Here is a 25,164-nt window from a genome sequence, read left to right on the forward strand (position 1 = left end):
GCTGGGGCTTGGGTAAGAAGCGGCTGCACAATATTTCCCTACCCAGCCATATTCAAGACAGAGATGAGAATTCATTAAGTTGATTTTTCCTGCTCTTCGTCATCATCTCTGGAGAGACGGCTACTCTGAAACCCTTTCCGGTGCGATCCTTAAAATTTCCAAGGGAAACAGAGTGGGAACTGTTCACATATTCTCAAATGGCAACTCCTAACAACGACACTCCCACACCTTTGAGCACCAGTAGTACGGGCGCTGATAATGGCCACAACACTGTCGCAAATAGTGCGGTGAACAGCGGTATGAATACCGGTGGTTCTGCTATTGGCAGTGCGAATATCAAATCCCTCGTACAATCAGGCTACGACCACATCGCTGTACGCTACCTTGAATGGACCACTAGCACCCCATCCCCGCGTGTGGAGTTTCTAGGGAAGCTGGAGGCGCAGCTTCAAACGTTATACCTTTCCAGAGACACATCCAAGCCCAATCCCCGCATTTTGGAATTAGGTTGCGGTGCTGGAGTTCCCGCCACACAGTACCTTGTCAGTAGCGGATTCGCGGTGACTGCCAACGACATCTCTACTGCCCAGATTCAACTTGCTCGAAAGCACGTCACTATTGGCTCAACCGGTGACGAGGATGAATGGAGTGAAATTGGCTCGGTGGAGTTTATCCTCGGAGACATGATGGAATTGGATTACCCCGCTGCAACCTTTGATGCAGTGGTGGGGCTCTATTCCGTCCTTCACCTGCCGGCAGATGAGCAGGAAATGTTGATGCGGAGAATCTTTGGGTGGTTGAAAGAAGGGGGTTATCTGTTGGTAAATTTTGGTGTGACGGCAGATAGTGGTGCCATTCTAGGGGATTTCCTGGGTAAGGAGATGTATTGGAGCTGCTTTCCGGAAAGGGTTTATAGGCACATCGTAGCGAGAGAGGGATTTGCTGTTATCGAGGCGGAGGTTAGGGTTGATGTGGAAGATGGAGTGGATGTGCCTTTCTTATGGATATTGGGGAAGAAATAGATAGGAATATTATATCTAGATCCCAATTATTGAGAGAGATGCCATTACATTTTTAATTGAACCAAAAATGGGGGAGTCAATTCTGGAAAGTATCTAAGGCATCGATTTCTCAAGAAATTCGGCGGTAGATTTGTACCGTAGATACCGTGTATGTCCACCAAACATTGACAAATAAAATATGAAAGGAAGAAGTAGATATACATATATGGGATTGTAGAGAATATAGTAAATTGAAAAGATAATTTGTTTTTCTCTGTTTATCGGAGAGGTTAGCATGAAATCTTATTTAGTTACATCTGAGTGATTATAAAAGCTTCCTCCAACCTACCCATCAAAACTAAAATAACAATTTCAACATCTCTCCCTACACGCGCCACGCATTAGCCATGTCTCCTGTTATTCGCTCTTTCAATTCAGAGATTTGCTCCCTTCTCGCCTCCAGAACCACAAGCACCAATGGCTCGTTGCATTCGCTCGCACACCCGTTAAGCTACCGCAGCTCCAGCATCATCTCCAGGAAGTCCGCTCTTCAAACATCTTTTTACAGCAGCCTACTTGCTCTACCTCGCGCAACCGCACCAGGTTTCCGTCTACAACCCTTCTCCACAACTTCCAACCTCTCCAAGAAAAAGGACAAGGGCAACAAACCTTCCTCCCGAAACTCCGACAGTGGGCCGGGCAATAGCGCGGTAGATGGAGCAGGACTAGATGCCAATGACCCATTTGGTTTCACGCAGCTGGAGAACGATATAGCGGTGGCGGTGCAGAGACTGAAAGATGACATTTCGAAGTTAAGAGCAGGCGGCAGGTTTAATCCGGAAGCGATTGAGTCGTTACGAGTGGCGGTGATGAAGGGTGATGGTAAAGGGACCAAGGAGACGGTGAAGCTGGGAGAGCTGGCGCAGGTTATTCCCAAGGCAGGGAGAATGCTGACTATATTGGTAGGGGACCAAGCGGTATGTATAGTATTTCCCTTTTCATTTCCAGCTCTGTCTAATTTTTCACTTTTACTCATATCAATTATATATAGTACATAAAACCCATAACTTCAGCCCTCCTCTCGTCTAACCTATCCCTAAACCCTCAATCCGACCCGCACAACAGCCTACAGCTCAACGTCCCCATCCCGCCACCTACCAAGGAGTCACGCGACCAGTCAGTTAAGGATGCGAAGGCTGCCATGGATAAGGCATCTAATGCAGTGCGCAACGCCCGTGGCGCTATAAACAAGAAGCTGAAGAACATGGGCGTCAAGAAACTTGTGAGGCCGGATGATTTGCACAAGCAGATAGAGAAGATGGAAAAAATTGCTGAGAAAGGGCAGAAAGAGGTTAAAGAAGTTTTTGAGGGGGCAAAAAATGTTCTGTAACGCCTATTTTTCTTTTGTAGCCGATTGGTCCGAAAGGTTGGCTGATAGGAGTATGAGAGGATGGATGTATCTCGGGGTTTGTATAATAGCTACCTGGTTTGTTTTATGGAGAAGTTGGGATATACGGATTCCGAAGCGCTACAGCGCAGTATCTAGAGAAACGTGGATTAAATAATGGCATGGTAAGAATAGTTGCGACCGAGATGGTGACAGTAGTATACAATTTATGAATCTCTTCTAACAAAGGTACAGTACATAACATGACCAGCAATAGAGCCCTGTTTCGGCCTACACTTTGGCCTGCACAGCCTTAGGCTTCGGCAACGACTTCGACAACACCTCCAAAAATTGTGTTTTATGAGGGGACTGCCATGTCGAATTATTCGCCAAATTTCTCAAAACATCCTTCATAACTGGGTGTCTTGCTCCATGTTCTTCCAACCAGCGCGCCTGTTCAGACTTATACTCACCCGAAACAAGTCGTGAAACCAGTTGCTGCTTCTGCGTCTCGTTCACAGGCTCGAACAACATGTCCTCTGGCTGGACCAGGGATCCCTTGCGATCCGTCAATTTATCCGCGCGCTCCGCCGCAATTTTCCGTGCCAGCTCCACCGCCTCATTTTTTTCTTCCTCGCTGTAGAAATATGTCCATTTACCTTGATGAATACGTTGGGCCAGAAGATCCGTCGGCTCGAAACCGTTGGGGTACCGCTCACTCATCCACGCTAGGCGCTCATGCAAGGCCTCCTTAGGGCCCGTCACACCCATTGGCAAGGCGGGCCAAGTCCGCTGTAGGTTATCGATATTGTAACCTTGGGGGTTATAGCGGACAGGTTTGGGACGGTCGCGCTCCCACTGTTCAAGAAAAGCCTTCTCATCCGCTTCCTGTTCTTCCTTGGACATCTCGCGCTGTCCAGACCACCCACTACCGTCGTCGCTTCTGGACGACTTATCTAGTTTCTTGCGGCGGGCCGGGCGGGCTGTTGCGGGGCGCTTAGGGGCTCTAATTCCGCCGAGGTTATTACCTGGCCTTCTCAGGGTTGCAGGAGCGCGAAGGATGTTAGTGGGCTTTCCGCCCGCTTTATTAAGCCTGGAGCCAAGAGCGCGGGCATCGAGTGGTCGACGCTGCTGGGACTGTAATTGTTGCCGTTGCCGTTGATGGGGAGGGGTAAGGGGTTGTGGGTCATCAGATACACGGCGGATGAGGGGGGTGGAAGAAGATTGAGAAAAAGCTTTATCAATTTGCTTTTTGGCGATCTCGTGAAGGGAGCTTAGACGGTTTTGCTTTGCTGCACAAAAATTGAGATTAGCATCTGTTTCTCCCAATTCATTGTGACCATTACCAACAGCACAAACTATACCTTTTGAGTCTCCATCATTCTCAGATGGTCTGATTGACGATGAAGAAAAGTGTCTGGCGGACCTGATCGCTATTGCTCCTTGATTCCATTTGCTCGATGTTGAGTCCGCGATTGCAACCCACTGGCGAACAGGTACGCCTTGTGGCTTGAGCATATTGTTGAATTAGGTACTATCGCCCAGTGGGCTTCAATAAGGAACAGCACGCAAGTGGTTCCACTGGTCAAATGGTTGAGTTGAGCAGCCGGGGCTCGTGAATGGAACCGTGCTATTGTGATGAGACTTTGCAGAAAGGATGAAGTTGGAGAGAATTTAGTAATCACGTGACGATACCTTGTTTCCAGGTTGATTTTCCGCGACAAGATCCAGATAACATCGCTTATGGGTATACTGTCGCTCTCAGCTCAACATACCCTTGTGTCAATTTTTATCTAGGTTTCAAACTAGGAAAAGTCAATGCAGGAATAATTTCCTCCAGATCCACGTCCATTCCAGCTCCATCCGCACTCCATAACCCAACGATACCAAACCAGACCAACTCAAAACAAGAAGAATATATCTAGAACATGCTCCGCCGGAAACCCACAGCGTTAGCCATTACCACCGAAGACATAATCGCCTTCGAAGAAGCGCGCCTGCACCAACAGCAATTAAAAGAAAACAATAACAACCAACAAACCTTCGCAAATAGCACGGGTAGTAGTGGAGTCGGTGGCCCCTTCCAATCCAGCTCAGTCACGTACGATCCTAACGACGAGTTGAAGCCGCTACCTGGTGATAAGGCGCGAATTGTGCGCACGCGAGACGAAAGGATTGGGTTGGGGAGGGCTCGGTGAAAGCGCTGTCCATCCTTTCTATTTTCTCTGCTTTGATTGGGGTGATCGAGAATGGGGATGGGCTATAACTCGTTCGAATTAGGATGGTGTCTCCTTGGCTTTGTGTCAGACTTAGTGCTGCCTGTGGACAGACATAAGAGTTTCCTCTTGTCCTCTCTGGGGCGTTTAGCCTTGCGAGCTGGCGGCGGGGAGGAAGGAGCCCTTGCGGAAAGTAAACGAGATCGGAGTTGTTGAAGTGGAAGCGGAAGCGGTAGCGCGGAGCATGGATGTGTCAAACATCTTCTATCCACCAAGCGCGAACGAGATAGGACTCCTTACATTAGAAATCGGTATAAAACATTATGTGGGCTGGGCTTGGAAAAAACGAAGGGAGTCTTTTTCTTTTGAACACCGCCGGTTGGGAATCGCTCTTTGGCAGTCGCAAAAGTCGTTACTGGAATCACTGAATCAGATTTTCTTTGCTGCTCGAGCACAGAACAGTCTAACTATTGTTTCCGCCCCCCTAGGCCAAATTATTGCTTCCTCTTGAATGTGCCCGTCAAATTATCTGGATGAGCGACAGTGCTTCCCATCCCGTTATAAACGAGCGAAAAGAGAAAATACGTTGAAGAGTTGAAGGAATTTAGATCCAGCTGCTAACCACTCCATTCCGGCTTTCTGGGGCATGAAAAGTCGCTGATTTTATCCTGCGGGGGAAAGAAATGATAGCTCGTGGGTGAAAGCAACTCAGGAATGGATATTTCCCTGCAAATAAACTTCTCACCTTCACCCATGGATCATGCTGTCCTTATGTTTGCCATTGATACATGAATTCACCTCTCGTTCCATTAGCGCTAGTATCGAGCCGCCTTTTTGTTTTGGAGCATGAAATGAGCAAGATAGGGCGGCTGAAAAGGGACTGACGATCCCAATTTGCTCGCAAGAAGAGCTGAGTTTGATAGTCAGTGTCAGCGTGCATCTATAATTGCCAGGTAGAATGAAAATGGTCTTTCTCATTGAGTGATAGTTAACTCTTGATTTTCCTTCTCTAAGCCATCCAATAGCAAACCGTATCGGCACATGCACTGAGCTCAAAATCATATTGGAGATATGGGGACGGAGAAGCAGCAGTGACAATATCCGTACAGCCACCCAGTTATAGGCATTTCATTCTTTGATCTGTTCTTCCTCCGTGCTCTCTCACCTTCTTTTCCCTTTTTTTTTTTATTTTGTCTTGAAGCGCCTGCCCACTGCTTCCTCTCTACTAAGGTCGACTCTTCAACAACTGAACTGAACCAGACCGAACCGAATCATCAGTGGAAAAGGCACGTTAGGAAATGCCAGTTTGCCAACTTTATCCACCATTTAGAAGCAATAAATAGAATGGAAACAATAACAAAGGGGACGGAAATTCAAAGCGCGACAGTTTAACGGCTGAAACTTGAATGGAATGGATTAATTGCTTAATGTACAAGTACAAACCAAAAAGAAAGACATGAACAAGTAGCATATAGCCTCACATCCAAACCATGGACTTTTCAAGTTTTTTTCCAATGAAAAAGAAGAAAAATTCAGCGTAAAAAAACCATAAAAGATAAGATTTAAAAAAAAGATGAAATGGAATATAATGAATAGGACAAGTAACATCCACAAATAAAATTTTACACCCGGTCGTTCCTAGCTCCAGGTAACGCGCAATGGATATCCAAGATCAGAAAGTTGAAAAGGGCAGAAATATAGATATATATATCTCTATATATCTCTATATATGAATATATAATAATAAACATGAATGTTAAATAACTCAAGCAAATCAGGACAGATAACTCAAAAGGGCCGATACATTCGTTGGCTCATCAAATATATAAAAAGTTTAACGTGAAGTATATATATCGTTTTCCGAAGTCAATTGAGCCGTTATCATCGAGCATATGAAAAGTAGGATTTCGGTTGGTCTCGTATGAGTAAATGGTGGTAAATGGGTACATAAATTTTCGCATTGGAGCAACCTGATTTGGGAGGTGTATGGCCAGTGTGAGACCTCGAAATGATGCCTTGAATCTGAAAACGACTGAATGTGTTTAGGACTATGACGTCCATGTATGGTAATTAGTATATCTAAGGTCGTTTGCTCATATTGCTAAATAGCCCATAGCGTCCAAGCGAAATGTCGCCAGGTATCGAATATATCAGCCATAGGGACACGGTCCCACATCAAAATCTGGCAACGGGCGCGGGGTCCCCTGAATGCCAGCGCATGGACCCTGCTGTGTGACCTGCAGCCAGGGAGTCGTCCCATGGTATTTTATATGGGTGTAATAGTGGCTACCTCTTTCACTTTATCCGCGGTTGTGGTCCAAAGGTAACTGATGATCCCAACGCCTTTTCAAGCCATGAGGGTCGTACACACTAGCAACGCTGCGCTGCCAATCCCGCGCACTAATCACCGGCTGTATATTACTATAAGTAGGCGGAACCATAGGTTGAGGGGCAGGAATCGATGGCATCTTGGCAGTCTGGGAAAATTGAATGTGGTATTGCGCAGGGATGCTTTGGTCATTGTGTGATGGATTGGTTACCGACGGAGGGGGCGAATTCGCGCTTGAAGCATTGGATCCGCCTCCAGAAAAGGCTAGGTCCCATTGACTATCAAAGTGAAAAGAGGGCGCACGGTTAGTCAAGGCGTCCACTGTTTAATGTGTACATTTCCTTCGCAGTATTCTAGGAAGGTTTATGGAGTTCTTTCTAGGGAACTTACTTGATAATTCGAGTGGGATCCCAGCTGCTATTATCAGCCAATGGGATATTAAGAAGACTTTGGTTTTGGTCATGGCCATGCATCAACTCCTGTAGTATAGGGTCTGGCTTATCATTAACCTCAGCAGAGATTGGGGGAGTGAGTGCGTGGGTTCCATATGTGAGTTGATTCTGTTCTGGGCAACTTGCGGCAAAGGAGGTGGACATGCAGTGGGAGTTCATTGGAGGGCTGGGGTGATATTGGTCTGACGGGCTACCATAGGGAAAACTGCGCTTGAGCTCAAATGGCTTGTTAATATCCGCTGAAAAAGCCAATCGAAGTTGGTTGATTGACTCTTGTAAATCAGGCACAGGCCACGCAGCTGCACATTGTTCAAGAAGGCGCATATGGCGGGTAAAATATATCCTCGCATCAGAGTTAAGCTCGGGGTCAGGGGAGGTGATCGCAATCTGTCAGTTACAATGTTAGGAAACAATTTAATGCGGAGTTCAAGACAATTGCTTTTACTCACGAGATGCAACATCGTGCAGGTCAAAATGCCATACACGGTAAAACTGATGCCACGTTGCATGTAAAACAAGCCGTTTAAACCAAAAGACCGTACAATCGCTTCCTGTAGTCGACACAGTTTTTTTGCAGAGTTATAACAGAGAACCATATGAGTTCTCCATTTCCCACCAGCCGCGAAAGATTTCGAAGCAAGAAGTTGAGGGCGATGTAAGATTATGATGGAAAGGTGAAAATGGGAATGCATATTACCCACAAGATGAGACGGCAGCCATGGTGGTGACCCATCTTGTGGATATGTGACCTGCAAGTCAGCCGGAAGGCTGGCGAGCCAGTCGGGGATTAGGGTGTTGTTTTCTATAAATCGGGGATTGGCACCCCAGTCTGGTTGTTTCTTGAGCTTATGATATGAATCTGTGATTAGACGAATGCTACGCACATTGCGTATAAAATAAGCAAATAATCTAGACCTTTCGATCTCAAACGCATCTAAATTGGGAATATCCAATGTAGTCGAGTATTCAACCGCATCTGGATCAACTCCAAAATCCGAGCGCCCTAGAATGAAATTAGAATTTCATCATTGAATGTAAAGTATATATAGGATTTTACCTTGAGGACCACCGATCATTGTTTCGACCACCAAAAGGGTTTGCCATACTCTGGTTTGGACGAGGCACTCAACAGTATCAAGACCGCAAGGTAGTCCTTCAGCGTGGTAGCTGTGGTGTTCATGAAGATCAAGATCCTTCGCCATGGATACCATGGTCTTAACCGTCTGCCACGAGCGGTAGAAGTAGCCCTTCTTCGGTGAGCCCTCTCTAGCTTTCAGTAAAAGTAATAAAGCCTGGATTGTACTCAACCGAGGAGCTTCCATAAATGCCGCTTCATGCCCTGTTGAAAGTTAATGGAAAGAGCTAATATATTAATTTTTTATCTGAAAAAAAAAAAAAAGAAGGAAAGAAAGAAAGAAAGAAAGAAAACTCACTATTGCCTAGTGCAAGCCATTGTGCTCCTTGCGCTGGATCATCTGACATCCTTCCAGCACAAGCAAATATGGCTTCTAAAAGAAGGGGCGATATGGATGTTTTATCAGATTGCCATTGCTGATAGAGGTGGCCTCGATGGACAACAGGTACGTAAAAGTGAATATGGGTAAAGTATATATCGAAATATTCCATGGCTTCATCATCCGATGGCATCAATTCAGGTGGAATACGAATAGTTGCACCAGAGGTCGAAATACATGGTGGCAGTTTCGCGTCGCCTTCCTCTGCGGTTGGAACTTCCGGATCCCTTTCGCCCTTTCGCGGCTGCCGGATATAAGCGGCTTTTGAAAAGAAGTGTTAGCCATAATCCGAAGTATACGAAGTAGAGAGCAATAAAATTTTCGAGGCTGTCCAAGACAAATTTCTTTGTCACATAACTGGGAATGAAGTAAACAGCCCCAAGCACAGGGGGCATACCAACGCCACTTTCGTCTATTTTGAGATCTCCAAGTGCATCACTTAGATCTTCTGCATTTGATTGTTCAGACTTCGGATACGATGGAGCGTCAATAGTTGTCAGGAGTGTATTAGGTGGTGAAGCAGTATATAGGTCGGTGTTATGTTGAAATGTGTCATTATGTTGAAGGGGAAGAAGGTGAGATGGAGCGAGGTGCTGATATAGATCCTGGGGGTTCTGCACATGTTCTATATATGGTTGGGCTTGATACAGCCGAGATTCATCATTGTAGGCTCGACCGCTGCCCATATTTTGGGTATGTGCCCTATCAATAAGAAGCGATTGATGAGATATGTTCTGGGAGGAAGGGTTTAAATCCGCGGAATGAAGCACACTCATTGGCGGTGGCTGTTGACTAGGTTCAGAAATTTGGCCATGGGATGAAAAATCGCCATCGTGGCCGATGGTTGGGGGGATGCAAACAAGTTTCAACCGAGTGCACGCGGAACAAGGCCAAGTATTGGTAGTTGCAGCGTCGCATTTGATCTTCCGTTTGCGGCAGCCATTGCAAGCTCTCATAACTATTCAAATATTAGTCCAAAAAGTCCTGTTAAGGCGGGTGATGCCGTAGTATAAGGCGTACCCTTGAGACGTTTGTGTCGGTTGTGTTCGTCCACAAAAACATAGTCTACATATGTAATTCACGTCAGAATCAAAACACTAGGCGCATTATCACCACGCCTGCTAGCAGCGTAAATATTTTCCAGCAGCAATGCGAGATTCTCCGCAGTTGTAATAACAACAGGAGCTTACTTTTTTGACCCTCTGCGGGGCCCAGGTTAGGGGGAACAAACGAGAACGCCTGCATTGGCACACTCCGATCGGAAGCAGAGCGCTAGTCGGAGGGGCCCAAGGGAAAATTGCGACTCGTGGTTGTGGGAAGTGCGAAAGTATTGCAATGGTTGTAGGAATCAGTCCTGGGCTATTTACGGCTGAGCCTGCAGCCGCTGTGCAAGTGCCACTGTGGTATCTAACACGCGTGCGAGGGTTGAGCGATATATGTAGAAAACGTGGGACAGGTGTGGGATCGTGCAAAGACGGATACTCGTGGTTTAGCAGCTCGAAGCAAAGGAGGTTGTTGTAATGAGATCATAGAGCGCAAATCTAATCACCAAGGCTATTCGACGGTGTGTTGTTTACCTGCTTCCCCAGGGTCATGGTAGGTAGGGGAAGGTCTCTGAACAAGCTTCTAAGATCATCCACAAGTTTGGAGAGTTCCGGGTCAAACCACGGTTGCAAGCCGCGAACAACGAACGGCCAATGCGATCGGTAGAAGAGCTTATCCTACTCCACACAAGGAATAAGGAATTGACAGTCAGTATACAACGCGGTCATTGGCCACATATCGCGTAGCCACAACAGACTGAGGATTGTGTGGGGTACACTTGGGGCAGATTTGGGGAGGTGAAGGAGGGATTGGGAGCAACGAGCGAAAGGCCAGACTTGCGAACTAATCCGGAAACATGTGAAGCTTGCCTGGTCACGGGATTGATGGGCGAGGCCAGTGTCTTCCCGCCAGCTCAGTTCAGTCAGATCGGTATGCGAGGCCTGAGAAGCACCAAGGCGGGTGATTCTGTCGGCTGATTGTGGAAAGCGCAGCAACTCAGTGACGCCACAGACTCTCCATAAAGACCAGGGGCACCGTTGTTTGCAGAAAGGGACGGCAAGGGATGGCGTGAGTGACTGCGTGCGGAAAATGCACAAGAGTGAGTCTAAAAAAAGAAACGAAAAAAAAGGCAAAGGAAATGAGCAAACGAGGGCGGCTAATAATGGGAGAGGGGGGTAAAGAGAAAGCAGCGTTGGAGAAATGGCGGCGGCAAGCGTATACGCAGTTGTGCTCCTCTGGAGAACTGCAGTGGACTAAATAAATAGATCAAACTGCTCTCCGTCCGAGTCTTAAACAGCACGTAGTCAGTGGGCCTCTGCTAGCCGTTAAATCCCCTCCAGCCTCTAGCAGGGTAGATGTAGAGATGTCCTGCTGCGCCAAAAGCGTAGCCTCGTAGGTCTGCTGGGGGAAGAGATGATGGGCCGGGGCCTGGACATAAACTTCTCGGCGGGAAAACACACGATCCAGATGAAGGAAAAGTAGATAAATATAGTGGGCAGCAAGAACCCACCCCCTCTCGCGGTTATATGGACTCATGGAGTACTCTAAGGCTTCTTCATTTGCTATGCCGCAACTGATCACTCGCATACAGGAACAAGGAAAAGCGGCACTAATTTAGTCAGGCAGCAGAGCGGACGAGCCAAAACAATGATTCTTGAATGTTTAACTAAGTTGGGGGCGATTGGTAAGACAGTGATATGGCCATTAGATACAGTACAGAGCAAGCTGAAAGAGATATTGACAAGTCGCGGGTCTAATATACTTTGGTTCCCTTGATAAATTTACGGAGCATATTTTTTGTCATTGTTTCGATTCCTATCTCGGCATTCTCGGCACCTCTCGACTCAAAATGTACTGTACAGATTACATGATCATGCTATGCTTCCTGTGAAGGGATGGGGAAAAAGAAAACCAACAAATGATCTTGACTAAAACGCCGTGAGGCAAATTGCCAGTAACATCTTTCAAAGGGTGAAGGACCGATTCGCTGCGAGGGTTTCCTAGAGTCGCGACTGTAGCAAGCTTGCCCAAGCCCGCAACTATCCCTTTTTAGTCAGATAAATATCTGGCATCCAATGGATCCATCTACAAAAAGGGCTTGTCGTATTGATGTTGGTGGCTGGTCGGATGGGCATGTGCGGAGTAGCTGCTGGTGCGTACGGTGGCCCAGCAATTTGGGAATATGCGTTAAAGCTGTTCCCGTCGCCCTAGAGGATGCATTTCTTTTCTCTTCCCTCCATTTTGTTCCTGCTGGCCTTCTCCTGTCACTAGTTGATTTTTTGTCTTCTGATTGAAGCGCCCGCGTACTCCGGGTAGTTTGCATCTAGAAGGAAGCTAGAAAATATGAGCAGAAGCTGCACGGTTTTAGGCTTGGAGGCTGCGAGACACCTGCTGCCTACCCCTCAATTCTCCCTCCACAACAAAGGGTTAAAAGCCGTTTGAGAGGATCGTTACCATGAGTAGAAATGCCAAGAAAGTGGAGAGGCACTTGAATCTCGTTAGCAAAGGAGTAGGGAATGATTTGGGGGTTTGAGATGGTCTACCTGTAATAGGCTTTTACACCAATAAGTATACGAAACGGTACGAAACGGTACGAAACGGTACGATATATGATATGGTAAAGAATGATAAAAATAGAAGACCAAACCATGAATCGAAAAATTTTTCGAGCCTAGAAGTCAGTGTGAAGGAATGGAGCAATATCATCGAACGAAGTCAACGAGGAACGAAAAAGTTTGTAAAGCAGCTTCCAAAATAACCAATTCGTCTATGACATCCATCCAACTCATGCTGCCGAGCACAATGCCATCACAAGATGTGGCTGAGAAGAATAAACATGGGCCCAGCAGACAACACAGCCCACTTTTAAAAGTATTGTCCCAATGACCACAGGCATGTTTCTTTGCAAGTTTTGGACATCCACTTGCTGCGAAAACCCCGCCACTTCCCGCTCGAGAAAGGTAATTTTGAACTTCTCAGGGAGGGTAGGGGTTGCGAATAAGCGAGAGAGTGGGAGACGATGGCTCGGCACATCTTTTGGCACTTGAGGCGCCAATGCCTGGCCAGGGTCCAATTTTGGGTTCATCCCTTTCGTGGCCGCCGTAGTAGTATATCCATGTCTGGTCCACAAATATTTCCCTTGAAGAACGGATCAAGGAGGTCGATCCTTAAGTAGTTAGTTGCTGGTATCTGGGCAGAAAATTGGTTGGCAGAGATGCAATCCATTTATTCTAGCTTTTGAAGAATTTCTCCCTTGGCTCCTCCGGATGACGATTCAAGATTAAGAGGCACCAATTGTGATCCGATACGTCGATGATGTTGGGAAGAGCCCATTCCCCATCTTCATTGAAGATGCAAGGTCGGCAATTTCGTAGCTCAAAATTGAGGGTGTAAGCTGTTTGATTCCATGGTCAGTTTATGCTGTCCGACATTGTGATCGGGAATTGTTGCGGTGAACTCCGCGAAGTCCATATGATCACGTGGTTGTTAGCTCATTCAAATATTCTCTGAAAACGTTTCTTCTTTGACTGACAATTCCAAGAACCTTACATATAACATATCCCTCGGCAAATATGTTCAGGGGCTGCTGTGGCCAGATGGCCTCTCAAATCCTTTGTCCTTGCTCTCCCTCCCTGGACTTGGGTTATTCTTCACGGGTACCTTGTCCACCCAACCCCCGACTCCCTGCTATTATTCTTCTTCTCCTGTCCGCTCTGCCCAATGCACTTTCCCCCCCCTTGCCACTCACATACATAGCTTAAATGGTTAATCGCCAGCACTTTGTACATCCACATATTCCTTTTTAGCAGCCATCATATAAGGATCCCTTGTATAAAAGACACTGACACGCCCTCTAGGATGACACAGTAGAGCATTAATGATGTGCAACCCCACAAAACGCGGTGGCAAGCAGGGAACCTCAACTACCCGTTCCCCGCGGTTGATCGATTGCAACCTATGCAAAGCACATGCCACCCCACGGGTCCGCTAGTCGAGCTGCTATGCGCGGATGACATGCGATGGATGATCCTTCAAATCCATCTCCATTGGCTGATGGTACGAGAAAATGACATGGAAAATATGATTTAACGAGATTCATAAACTTACTCAACGGACAAAGTGTGAAATTTTCAATGATCTTATTTCCTTTTTTTTTTTTTTTTTAAAAAAATATGGATTCGGGAATTAGTGTTTAGGGAAGATAAGCCGTATATGGATCTTCATGCCCATGGTGAGAATGTTGCATAGTAAACGGCCGAGTCTCTATCTCCTTGCATTGCCGAAAACAGGAACGAGGATATGTTCTGTTTGGGTGAAAAAGATGAAGGGGGCCACGTTGGTCCAGCGCAGGAATCCCGAAAAATTATCACCATGAACCATGCGTTGCCACCTGGCTCTGAAATCATGAAGAAACGAGAAAAACAAAAGTTGGCCCCACAATGTCCATATGTGGTCAACCACCTCTGCAGTATGGCGAAAACACCAAATCGTGGTAATTATATAAATCTGGTTGACGATGTCCAATATTTAAAAATGAGAATGCTGTATCGGCCGAAGACGAATTTCGCCTCTGATTTCCTTCTGCTCCCCTTCAATTTCCAACAGATTATGATTTCTGTAAGAAAAACTGATTCGCGGGTTCTTCCAGTCCAGTCCACTCGAATCATGCTGTTCAACATTATCCGCCTCTTGATCAACAACTCCAAGATTTCTAAATTCGATCCTCCTATGGTTTATTGTCCTTTGTGCCCTTCCATCGATTAATTATAATACGTTTGTGGTAGTCATTCAACCAGCACTCAATGGCGTTGGTGATTCCGTGGACAAATATTCCGTTCCATTCGGCGCTCCCACAGAATGCTACAGCGTAAACGCAAAAACGCAAGAATGGAAAGGCAGACCCAAAACGTTTTCAACAAGGGTTCCCGGCCCAAAGTCGAACATGGGTGATTCACTCCTTCTCCACGCAAAAGCTCTCTAGTTCTCCTCATGCCCCGTCTGTTGCCGCCTGCTCTATTGTGGCTCTCCTTGGAATAGTAACACATGGTATCGAAGGAAGCCTAAGACCTAAATAAACAAGAGACACTCGCAATCGGGCACTACTGCCGAGATTCTAAGAATGGTAGATGTTTCTTTGTGATCTAGCCTCATCCCACCACTTCATCAATCGAAGCGGTCAAGGTGAGTAAAATAGCCAATGCTACGCACTACACCACCAAGCATACAACCCTTCAGCTTTTCAAGGAGAATTAGGGTTTGCACCTGATACTCGGGTATCTCGTCCCTCCTCCAGCTCCTGTTCGAGGAAGGCAATCTCTATGTGCAGTAATAATGCCTCATAAATATCGAACAGCACGTTTCACTTAACGTGGGACAATATCGACGAGAATTGGCCACACCAGCTCGTCATCGCCTTCTCACAAGGGAAGTGTATCATTTGCTGCGCTATATCGATTCCATACATGAAAGTGTAACCTTGGCTCGGTTTCTCTAACTTCACCATCGGTCTCGTGTGACCCAATCCAAATGGTCGGAAATTTTCTTACGAAAATTAATGGTTCGCGGAGAGAAGCGACAATTCTCTGTGGACTTCTCTACGAGTGTTCTGGCGCTACGGAATTACTAGTTTTACTAAGGCACACTTCACACTTGAAATATGCTGTGGAAGCTGATGGATGCTTCAATAGCGTCTTCAACCAGCCACGCATTGCTCCTGGAGCCAGCTTCTGGAAGAGCAACCCAAGGGGAAAAGAATTTGACTCCAAAAATGTTGGCCCTAGGCTGCCTATCACGGACTAGCGCACCGCACATATATGCCTCAGCTGCCTGCATGCTAATACAACCACTTAGACGTCCCACAAAAAACACCTACCTGATATAAGCACATCCTCCTTGGCGTTAGGATTCCTTTGATTCTGGGTAAATGAGGTTTTTCCTATCACATCTGTTGAAACATGGCCTACGCTAGCTGGACCCTTTTTTAAACAAATTTTCGTTTCAACTCCGGGCTCGAAAGCTTTCCGAAACACTAACGAGCATTTTGCCAGTTAGAGGCTCCATAACACTCCTCCTTGCATGAAATCCCATGTTGCCAAAGGGATCATGTCGAATTAGGAGAAATATGGAGAGGTCGTATTCTCAATTCGGTTTCACGATCGTCCCCTTATGACAGTGGACGAGTAAAGGCTTCTTTAACCATTCCAATTCATCAGTTTTAGGGATGCATATACAGCATTTCTTCTGTTCGCGGCAATACTTCCTTGCTATCACTCCAACCCCCCGAACAGCTCCGCGGTTCCGGTATACTCTGCATATAAATGTGTCTTTGGAGCCTCCTGGAAAACAGGAATAACGTTCAACCTCACCCAGGCCAGAGCAAGAATCGATTGCAAGAAATTTTTATTTGCAGATTTCTCCCCCGCCCGCTGTCATCTTTTAGGATGCGCTAGTTGAGATTTGCCCAGGAATGTCTGCATGTCAGCGTTACGAAAGGTTGTTTTTCCGAATGCTCAGAGTTTTACCTGCATAAAAAGCATATCTTTTTATGAATCTAATTTGGGGAAGCTATGACACCATCACCGTTAGATAGAATGCGCGCTGAAGACGAAATATTTTTATTTAAAAATTAACTAGCCAGTGAGCTCCCATGATTTCCAAGATGGGGGGGACGCCCGGTAGATCAGAGGCTAATCCCAAGGTTAGTTCCCGGCTATCCATTGCCGCCGTTCAAGTATATAGAACCCTTCAAACACGATAGCGAACGCAGACACAAACCACATCTTAAGCAAGGGGCCTGGTATGAAGAAACCGCTAGAATTCACAGGCCCTCATTAACTTTGTTAATATTTAAAACTTTTATTAGTGCTTATTGGGCGTGGGGAATGTGAACCCTTCCCAGACTACGGAGTGCAAAAATGCGCCCAACGATGGGACATATAAGGACCGACTCGAGCCACACTATAGCCTCACCATGAATGGCCATACGTCGGGCCAGAAGTGGATGCACAGCTCAATGAGCTGAGTCTTCTCAAGAGTTGCCATCTGGATTCTGTTTCTCTTCCTCTGTGTATATAGAAATCTCTCCAGCGTAGCACGTCCCCATGCCCTACGGGAGGCTTCTGAAACGCGGGCGCTGCCCGCGCTTCTCTGGGACGCTAAATCTATACATACATACATATAAGGACCGACTCCGACATATAATTTTTCGACCAGAATTTCACTTTCAGCGACAGCATCACCAATGAGTTTTCTTACGGTTGAAAATGGCCGCTGGTTATTTCACAAAGCAAAACGTGATGAACTAAGATATGAATCTCACAAGTCATCCAATTTTCGCAAAACCTACCAATCCACTAAGAATACCATTTAATTCCGTTTGCTAACCGAGTTAAGATATATAGAAGAGAAAAAGCGGCACAGCATCGCAAAGATTACTAATTCTAATACCCGTGCCCCTGACGTCGGCGCTCCTATCTAGCCTCTTTGTTCAACGCCGATGTGCCCTGCTGGTAGTTTTGGGGGCCGAGGGGGTCTATACGAGTTTCACCCTGGTAGCAGCACCTGGTGTCGGGGACATCCCTGATATCTCATCGACATTTTTTTTTCGTTTTGCCTTTTTTCTTTCAAAACCCACGGGAAATGGCTGGACAGGCTGCTTTGAGCGAGAGTCCAGACTTCTCACGAATCCCAACAATGGCATGGTTGAGGTGGCACAACGGGCATGAAAGAATGGCGTTTTGACGCCCCTGTGTCGTTCATTTAAAAAGAGGAAAGGCATTTTGTGGTAGTATTTGATGATTCCTGGGTATGTCCAGTAGTTGGCTGCAAGGTGAAGGATGGAGCATTCAGGTTGCGCAATATGTCTATTTGCAATATGCATGATTTCGGCGGCAAGAGCCCAGAAGTCTCTTTTCTCGCCGCTGTTGTTGTTATTGTTGCTTCTCTGTAAATCTGGAATATCTTCAAGTTCGCAGACTCCATAACATGCCAGTGATCAAGTTGTTGCTGGGGAAAATTTCGCCCGAAATATCACGTGAACATGTATTCATATCCCGTCCCTCCTATTGGCTGATGCACCGTTGATCCAGCGTTATCAGCAAATTTGCACTCCCTCAGCAACATCCACTGCCCATTGTAATTTTGATATTCCTTCTCTTCAATTAATTAATTATATGTCAGTGTCACAGCTCAAACTCCACCGACTCTTGTATCAAAAAACCAAAAGCCATGAAAATCCTCACTGCAAACTTCCTAACTTGTGCCGTAAAGGCTTGCAAGGCCTCCCCAGCTGCTTTCCCCCTCCACTTCTCCGATGCAGAACTCAAGCAGGAAGAGACAGAGTTCCAAGCAGATTTCCTACGCAATATCCTACCACGAATAGACTGGGACGCATTGGTAGTGACAGCAGGTGAGGTATGTATTTCCCCCCGTCCCCCCTTGTCTGGACCGAAAGTGAAAACAAGTCACAAAGACCCAGCTTATAATTTGATAATAGCTCGGCTTTACCTCCATAGCCTCCTCAAAACCCGAAGATGGCGCTCTGGCGGATGAGCGATTGCATGAGCTGCACCGATTCCTGCTCGAAACACATGTAGTGGAGGGTAAGCTGGTGTGCGGCAACTGCGGGCACGAGTATCAGATCAAAGAAGGAATTCCAAATTTCTTGTTACCGAGCCATCTTGGTATGTCAATCCATTCTGCATCATTTTCCATGTTTCACTCGGTTCATGTACATTACACATTATTCGGATGTCACATTGCTAACTAATACCAATTCTCATGGTGATATATATACCTAGTCTGATAATTAGAAGCAAAAAACAAAATAAAAAAGTAAAATAAAATAAGAAACCAACACATTCTACGCCGAGGCCTGATTTCATGAAGAAAAAAGTCAAATTACTGAAGAATTCTGTATTCCTCATCTACTGACTCTACATCACCAGTTGAGTTGTTAATGATTCAAGCAAACAACGTCTCTTTCCTGGGTCTACATCGCTTCGGTCTCCACCCTTTGGGCATCTGAAATCAATAGAGGGAAATTAAAAGAAGCCAAGAGTAAATAAGAATAACCATACTCTAAAACTTCCAATATAGCATTGATTGTATCATTATTGCCTCTAAGATAAAATAGCGAATCTGGCGTTTTGATAACTATCGACAGCTAGAAATTTATAACTGGTAAAGGAATCGGGCTGGTTAAGGGGCTTAATGCCTAAAGTTTGGCTGCGAAATTAGGCGTCAAACCCTTAACTTCTGGTACTGGACCGGGGTTAATTCGAGTTTATATTTCGACGGACGTGCAAGGACCATCCAGCCCATGATTCCCGGTAACATTTTGGATAGACCCGATCTTACAAGGGAAGCAAAACATCTCAACAAATTTTGGAATATCAGTGACCACCGTTGAAAATGTGTGTACCGGACATTGGACAGTTAGAATAATATTGTTGTTTAAGAGGGTTTCCTCTCCGCTAAAGCGGCACCACGAGGCAAATCGAATTCACGCTGCAACAACCTCCGAACCGAGATCATTCCGTTTTACACAACCACGCCAACTACACAAAAGCACAGAAGAGGGGAGATACAAAGGGAAGATACTCAAAGGCTCCAAAAGATGGCGATGCAGAATTCAAACCCCACAATCCTCAGCAAGGCAGACCTCCCAACCCGCCAACAGAAATCCCGCCACTCCGCCGCAAACTCAGCGTCACAATATGCCAGCGAAATATTTGGCCATGATCTCCTAGCGGTTCCCTTCCACGACCCCTTTGCCGCAAGCTATGTTAACGGCAGCTCATCTGGATCCGAAAGCGAAGATGATGATTTGATGGAAGAGCCCATTGACGAGCAAGAAATATACGGTGCATACCCAGAGTCCCTCGCCCAACCAACTCCCAAATTCCCTACTCTTAAAAAAATCCAGTATACCAAAAACTAACCACATGTACTCCCGCAGACCTCATCGCCACAATCGCCGACCCAGAACACCCCATATCCCTCGGCGCCCTAGCCGTCGTCTCCCTTCCCGACATCTCCATCCAGCACTCCCTCCCCAGCAACCCTGACTCCCCGCTCCGCACCGTTTCCGTCCTGATAACACCTACAATAACCCACTGCTCCCTTGCCACAGTGATCGGGCTAGGTGTGCGTGTGCGGCTGGAGCAGTCGTTGCCCCCGCGCTTCCGCGTTGATGTGCGTATCAAGGAGGGCACGCATAGTACGGCAGACGAGGTGAATAAGCAGCTTGCGGATAAGGAGCGGGTTGCGGCTGCGTTGGAGAATGGGACGCTTATGGGGGTTATTGGGAAGATGTTGGAGACGTGTCAGTGAGGATTGGGGGGGTGGCAGGGGGGTGGTGTTTTCTTTTTCATTTTATTTAATGGGATTCCTTGCACATGGAGTTGGGACGGCGTTTCATGTCCTTTTTCCTGTCCTTTACTTTTCATTTGGTTTGTTCCGGCGGCTGGGTTCGGAGGTTGGATTACAGTCTTTGATGCGTGAAAAAAAAGATATGACTGATATGACTGATATGATTTATGGGTAATATATCCCCACTGCATTTTGAGAAAATAAGCAAGCAATGAAAACGAGATTAATTGCGCTTTAGATTGATCGTTGCAATATAGAAATTCTATACATTATATACCATGTAATTTCCACTCAATGCATTTTCTCTTTTTTAATCTTGCCGGTGAATACAAGCAAAATCAATCCCCACCGTAATTGTACATAAATACCTGCAAGCCAACTAAAGTGAAGACCCTTCAAACATATCAAACTACGTTGCGGAAATAGCCAGGAGCAATAAGGAGAAGAAAAACACCAGTTCCTACTACCCCTCCCCTAACACGCCACTCTCCCTCAACCCTCTCCAAAGCTCCGGCTCTAAAAACTTACTAACACTCACGTCTTCCGCTAGCCCCTTGCGCCTCCTAGTCTTGAGCACAAAATCCCTCGCCGTCGCCATCGCACTCGCCATATCCAACGGCCGCAGCTTCACATCCCTATCCAACGGATCCCCAGGCACGACACTCCACTTATCAAAGACAAGACTCACCATCGCCTGGCCCTGCGTGTGTATGCGCAGATCTGTCTCAAAGCCGAATGAGTCGATGACAGGGATTAGGCCACGGACGGCGTAAAGTGGGGTGCCAGCGATGGGGCCATCGGAGAGAACGTGGCCGCGCCTTCGAGAAAGGACGGTGTAGATGGCCGCAACGGAGTCAGCGGGCCCTGTCATGGAGCAGGTGTATATGGGCTCCATGAGACGGGGTGAGGCCATGAGGAAGGAGGAGTAGACGGCGCGTCGGGCTGTCGGGATTATTTGGCCACCACCACGGAAGATAGCTTGGTCGGCGAGGGATATGTCCGTGAGTTTGAATTTGGTGTTGCGGATGGCTAAGGTTGGCGAGAAAGGGTTAGTAGGTTTCGCTGTTTCAGGTTTGGGAGTTACGGTTGGGATTTTGACTTACGTTCTTCGCACAGGGGTCCTTCCCTAGTTCCCCAACTAAAACCCTGCCGTATGGAGTCCCGCACGGTCCCCAGGAGCTTTTTATCTATTTGAGAAGGTAAAGTGTCATCCTGGAGGATGTTGGGACCCATTTCCTCAGGCCCAAATGCCCAAATACTCCGCGCAGCCAGTTTATCCCAGTCATAGTTCTGTTCGAAAAACTGAGCGACTTTGCGGATGGGGTCGCGTATGCTAACTCGTCCGCTTTCAATATCTTCCGCAATTCCATCATCCAGAGGCTCTGCAATCATTGTGATTTTGTTTTTCTTGTTAGGGGTTATGGCGTAGCACATAATGGCTGAAGTTTCGACGACCGTCTCGCAGAAGCGAGTGACTGGATCTGAGACCTTCAATTCCATTTCTGCGTAAAGGCGGCGGAGGTCATGGAGGACGCAATCCATGTAAAGTTCTCCCGTTCCTAGAACAATGTGCTCACCTGATTCCTCGACCTTGGTAGATATTAATGGATAGCTCTTGTTGATTTTTCGAAGACCCTCAAGCATCTTGGGGAGTTCGGAGGGATTGATGGGTTCAACTGCAACCTTGAAAACAGATTCGGTCATGTGCTTTATCGGCTTGAAGATATAAGCGTCTTCATCATCTTCAAGTTTCAGGGGAACCAGTGTAGCGGTCTTTACTATGGAATTATCTACACCTGATAGAAGCACCCAGTTTCCGGCAGGGACACCGCTTGTAGGGATGTTGTATCTGGTCTCCGCAATCCAAGTATCCGCTATTGTGGCAATGACCATATCTTCCTCGTCGTCGATGGTGTAGCCCTCTCCCAAAACCCGTACTTGCTGACCCGGTCGAGCAACACCACTCATTACTCTACCGAAGGCGTTGAACTTGGATGCATCAGGAGTGCTGTATAGTTTTGTTACCTGGATTACCAAAGGTCCGTCTTGGTCGCATGTTGACATTGAAGCCGCCACTTTTGTATCCAGAGGTCCAGTGTAGTATTTCTCGAGCAACTTCTGTGCATTATCCTTTGGTGAGGGGATGTGCTGGACCACCATGTCAACGAATCCATCAACAGGCCCGAAGAATTGTTCGCAAACAAGCTTTAGTAGGATCTTCGCGTCCGATTTCAGCTGGGAAGGTTTTAGGAATATTCCTAGGGTGGCTAGAGTCTCTTTTAGGTCCTCCGGGCTCTCAGAAATGGTGTGAGAAATGATCTTGTAGATAGGCTCCAAAACAAAATGGACGAAAGTCCGTTTCGAGCGCTCTTCAACGCCCTTGCGGGTGAACTTTCTGCTTTTGGGGTTAAAAAAGATATCGCCCCAGAGACGGGCACCGAATTCTGCAATATCAATGCCCTTGTAGGTGTCAGCATACATCTTCGCAAATGACTGTAACGTAAAGCACCAGTTCATGCTGGTGCAGGCGAATGCGACATTCCCTTTCTCCGGGCTCAATCTCCTCTTTTCGCCTTGGCCAGGTAAGGTCCGTTCGATAACCGTGTTCACTTCTTCGACGACGTGTTTTAATTTGAAATAAGCGTCCGAGGGGGGAAGTTTTAGTTCAAGGATGAGTCGATCCATCTTGTTCACGACCAGCGTGAGAGGCAAATCCTCCAGCACAGCATATTTGATTATCTGCTCCGTATTGATCTGCACCCCTTCAACAACGTCAACTATCAGGACAACGCCGTCAACCAATCTGAACGCAGCAGCAACCTCGTCAACAAAATTTACGTGTCCGGGGGTGTCAATGATATTGAAAAGGTGTGATTTCCCGCGCGTGCCTTGTAAGACCAAACTCATGGGAGCAGATTTGATAGATAAACCACGTTCCCGTTCGACAAAATGGACATCTGTATAACGTAGTTGCTCATCTTTCCGTCTGCCAATCCTTTTATCCAGCCGTTCCGACAGGTCGTGCGTTTGCATTACGAGAGTATCCATAAACGCGGTTTTTCCATGATGCACGTGGCCAGCAAGGGCAATGTTTCGGGTTTGGTTGGGGAAATTTAGGAGGTCAGTCATAAATTCGCGTGAATAAAAAACGGAGGGAAGGTCCGCTTCCTGGACCGCGAATTTCTTCTGCTGGACGGGGGCGATGATGGGCTGGGTCAGCGGTTGCGCATCTTCTTCCTCGACAAGCGTCTCCACGCCTTCGCCATACACCTGCTGGGCCGTTGGGTAATATTGTTTATCTTCATGTAGGATGACCGCATTCGAAGGACCTTGTTCTGTATCGATATTGCGATATCTGTGTCAGCAGCCTTTCATCATCGACTTCTCAATATCCGGAAACAAAAATGTGGTCAACTCGCGTGCGTAAGTGATCATTACCATCTAGCTCCATCAATTGCTGATCATGAGCAGGCCCTTCTCCAGCCTCTTCATCTTCCTCCGACTCGAGGTCGTAAGCGTATGCGTCTGGGCGAGATTCGCCATGTCTAAGCTCCTCTTCAGACTCTTCAGCCTCCCCAATGTAGTTCCCGAACCTGCGCAACACACGATCATTAGCGCAACTCTGGCCCAGGAGCTGCTGAAATGCTGCTGCCTTGAATCAAAAGCACCTACTCGTCGTAAAGATCGTCCATAGTGTCTGCGAAAGAGCAATGTAGGAAACGCGCAGTATGATTAATTGCAGACGGAATGGATCATTTCGCGAGCACCTTTTCCTCTGCAGAAGCGTACTACAAATGCCTTGCAATATAACGTATAACTAAATCGCAGAGATGGAGTCGCGGGGAGAGCAGGTGTTGTCCTCTGTGTTTGGCTGATCGATGCCGTCCTGGAGATTTGTCGTGGGAGAGCTTGGTGATGGCCTCAGGCACCAACAAAAAATTTAATCAACAATCTGGTTAACTAGTTAGTTAGTTACAACGGATCAGGAAACAAAGTAAATGATAATACGAATTGAGTGAAATTGAATTAAAGAAAAAGAAACGGTCCACGGGAGAAAGCTGCTGCCTATTTAAAAACCCCCTATAATCATATACTATTTTATTGACTCTTCCCCCAACTGTTGCTGTTCGTTCAGTTTCACTCCTGTTGGTTTTGTTAGCTATTTACAGGGTTGTCTCTAGTCCCGCTCGCCCCTCATCCAAGTCAATATTCATTTCCCCCCAACAGAACTGGCATACCGCCACTCTCTTTGGTGCTTATATACTTCCGCATTGTTCGCTCTCAATTGCTTCCTTTTGCTGCTGTGTTTGCCGTTCTTGACTATCTTCTGTCAATTGCTCCATTCCGTGGATCTATCCATCGGACTATTACACCGCACACTGACCTGCCTCTGATCTATACCATGTCTTCTCTCCCTCCCGTCTACATCGTTGCGTCCGCGAGAACCCCCGTGGGTTCCTTTCTAGGGTAGGTACAAAGCCTCCAAATGTTGAAGCGTACCTTGTTTAACCATCGTAGAATTGTTCTCAATCTACCTTTATACGTGAGTGCAGGCGTACCATACTGACAGTCCATTGCCCCTCCTTTCAGGTCCCTCTCTAGCTTGACGGCACCTCAACTTGGCTCCCACGCCATCAAGAGCAAGTGAACCTACCCCCTTTGGCCCAGCGCATATAGCCAGAGCTGACATCGGGCCCCGTGCAGCTGCCGTACAGAGAGTGCCGGCAATCAAGCCCAGTGATGTCGAGGAAGTCTTCTTCGGAAACGTCCTCTCCGCAAAGTAAAACGAACTCCACCCAATCCAGATACCCATTCTCATACTGCCTTCCACTGGGTTTATATGTATATTT

At 46.8% G+C, this 25,164-nt stretch overlaps 11 protein-coding genes across 11 annotated transcripts in view; 8 read left to right on the forward strand and 3 right to left on the reverse strand.

Moving 5' to 3' along the window:
• Positions 1–71: 71 nt before the first annotated feature.
• Positions 72–1,022, forward strand: HCBG_04784 (methyltransferase; the record flags this gene model as incomplete). The annotated part of the gene is made up of 1 exon (XM_045431833.1): positions 72–1,022. The coding sequence occupies one exon, from the start codon at positions 198–200 to the stop codon at positions 1,020–1,022; it is 825 nt and encodes a 274-aa protein (XP_045287045.1).
• Positions 1,023–1,377: 355 nt separating this feature from the next.
• On the forward strand, positions 1,378–2,391 carry HCBG_04785 (uncharacterized protein; the record flags this gene model as incomplete). The annotated part of the gene is made up of 2 exons (XM_045431834.1): positions 1,378–1,978; positions 2,053–2,391. 2 exons carry the CDS (start codon positions 1,409–1,411, stop codon positions 2,389–2,391), a joined length of 909 nt encoding a protein of 302 aa, XP_045287046.1.
• A 285-nt stretch (positions 2,392–2,676) lies between these two features.
• HCBG_04786 (uncharacterized protein) lies at positions 2,677–3,964 on the reverse strand (the record flags this gene model as incomplete). Its single annotated transcript, XM_045431835.1, has 2 exons — positions 2,677–3,680; positions 3,753–3,964. 2 exons carry the CDS (start codon positions 3,904–3,906, stop codon positions 2,680–2,682), a joined length of 1,155 nt encoding a protein of 384 aa, XP_045287047.1.
• Positions 3,965–4,316: 352 nt separating this feature from the next.
• HCBG_04787 (uncharacterized protein) lies at positions 4,317–5,588 on the forward strand (the record flags this gene model as incomplete). The annotated part of the gene is made up of 2 exons (XM_045431836.1): positions 4,317–4,541; positions 4,756–5,588. 2 exons carry the CDS (start codon positions 4,317–4,319, stop codon positions 5,113–5,115), a joined length of 585 nt encoding a protein of 194 aa, XP_045287048.1.
• A 1,316-nt stretch (positions 5,589–6,904) lies between these two features.
• HCBG_04788 (uncharacterized protein) lies at positions 6,905–10,494 on the reverse strand (the record flags this gene model as incomplete). Its single annotated transcript, XM_045431837.1, has 8 exons — positions 6,905–7,211; positions 7,324–7,772; positions 7,835–8,388; positions 8,443–8,724; positions 8,819–9,160; positions 9,297–9,857; positions 10,090–10,171; positions 10,477–10,494. The coding sequence occupies 8 exons, from the start codon at positions 10,492–10,494 to the stop codon at positions 6,905–6,907; spliced, it is 2,595 nt and encodes an 864-aa protein (XP_045287049.1).
• Positions 10,495–13,962: 3,468 nt separating this feature from the next.
• On the forward strand, positions 13,963–14,924 carry HCBG_04789 (uncharacterized protein; the record flags this gene model as incomplete). The annotated part of the gene is made up of 4 exons (XM_045431838.1): positions 13,963–13,999; positions 14,133–14,174; positions 14,265–14,681; positions 14,728–14,924. 4 exons carry the CDS (start codon positions 13,963–13,965, stop codon positions 14,922–14,924), a joined length of 693 nt encoding a protein of 230 aa, XP_045287050.1.
• Positions 14,925–16,601: 1,677 nt separating this feature from the next.
• Positions 16,602–16,964, forward strand: HCBG_04790 (uncharacterized protein; the record flags this gene model as incomplete). Its single annotated transcript, XM_045431839.1, has 2 exons — positions 16,602–16,640; positions 16,806–16,964. 2 exons carry the CDS (start codon positions 16,602–16,604, stop codon positions 16,962–16,964), a joined length of 198 nt encoding a protein of 65 aa, XP_045287051.1.
• A 1,205-nt stretch (positions 16,965–18,169) lies between these two features.
• On the forward strand, positions 18,170–18,968 carry HCBG_04791 (DUF343 domain-containing protein; the record flags this gene model as incomplete). The annotated part of the gene is made up of 3 exons (XM_045431840.1): positions 18,170–18,355; positions 18,438–18,624; positions 18,889–18,968. 3 exons carry the CDS (start codon positions 18,170–18,172, stop codon positions 18,966–18,968), a joined length of 453 nt encoding a protein of 150 aa, XP_045287052.1.
• Positions 18,969–19,559: 591 nt separating this feature from the next.
• Positions 19,560–20,275, forward strand: HCBG_04792 (iron-sulfur cluster assembly protein CIA2; the record flags this gene model as incomplete). Its single annotated transcript, XM_045431841.1, has 2 exons — positions 19,560–19,806; positions 19,902–20,275. The coding sequence occupies 2 exons, from the start codon at positions 19,560–19,562 to the stop codon at positions 20,273–20,275; spliced, it is 621 nt and encodes a 206-aa protein (XP_045287053.1).
• A 252-nt stretch (positions 20,276–20,527) lies between these two features.
• HCBG_04793 (U5 small nuclear ribonucleoprotein component) lies at positions 20,528–24,006 on the reverse strand (the record flags this gene model as incomplete). Its single annotated transcript, XM_045431842.1, has 4 exons — positions 20,528–21,343; positions 21,418–23,649; positions 23,753–23,907; positions 23,987–24,006. 4 exons carry the CDS (start codon positions 24,004–24,006, stop codon positions 20,778–20,780), a joined length of 2,973 nt encoding a protein of 990 aa, XP_045287054.1.
• Positions 24,007–24,716: 710 nt separating this feature from the next.
• HCBG_04794 (acetyl-coa acetyltransferase) overlaps positions 24,717–25,164 on the forward strand; it is a gene marked incomplete at both ends in the record, with an annotated part of 1,859 nt that continues 1,411 nt past the window's right edge. Inside the window, 2 exons of the mRNA XM_045431843.1 lie at positions 24,717–24,781; positions 24,954–25,094. Of these exons, the coding sequence (XP_045287055.1) occupies positions 24,717–24,781; positions 24,954–25,094 (206 nt within the window). The remainder of the gene's footprint in view (positions 24,782–24,953; positions 25,095–25,164) is intronic.

Source organism: Histoplasma capsulatum (assembly GCF_000150115.1).
Source record: "Histoplasma capsulatum G186AR genomic scaffold supercont2.6, whole genome shotgun sequence".
NCBI classification, from domain to species: Eukaryota; Fungi; Ascomycota; class Eurotiomycetes; order Onygenales; family Ajellomycetaceae; genus Histoplasma; species Histoplasma capsulatum.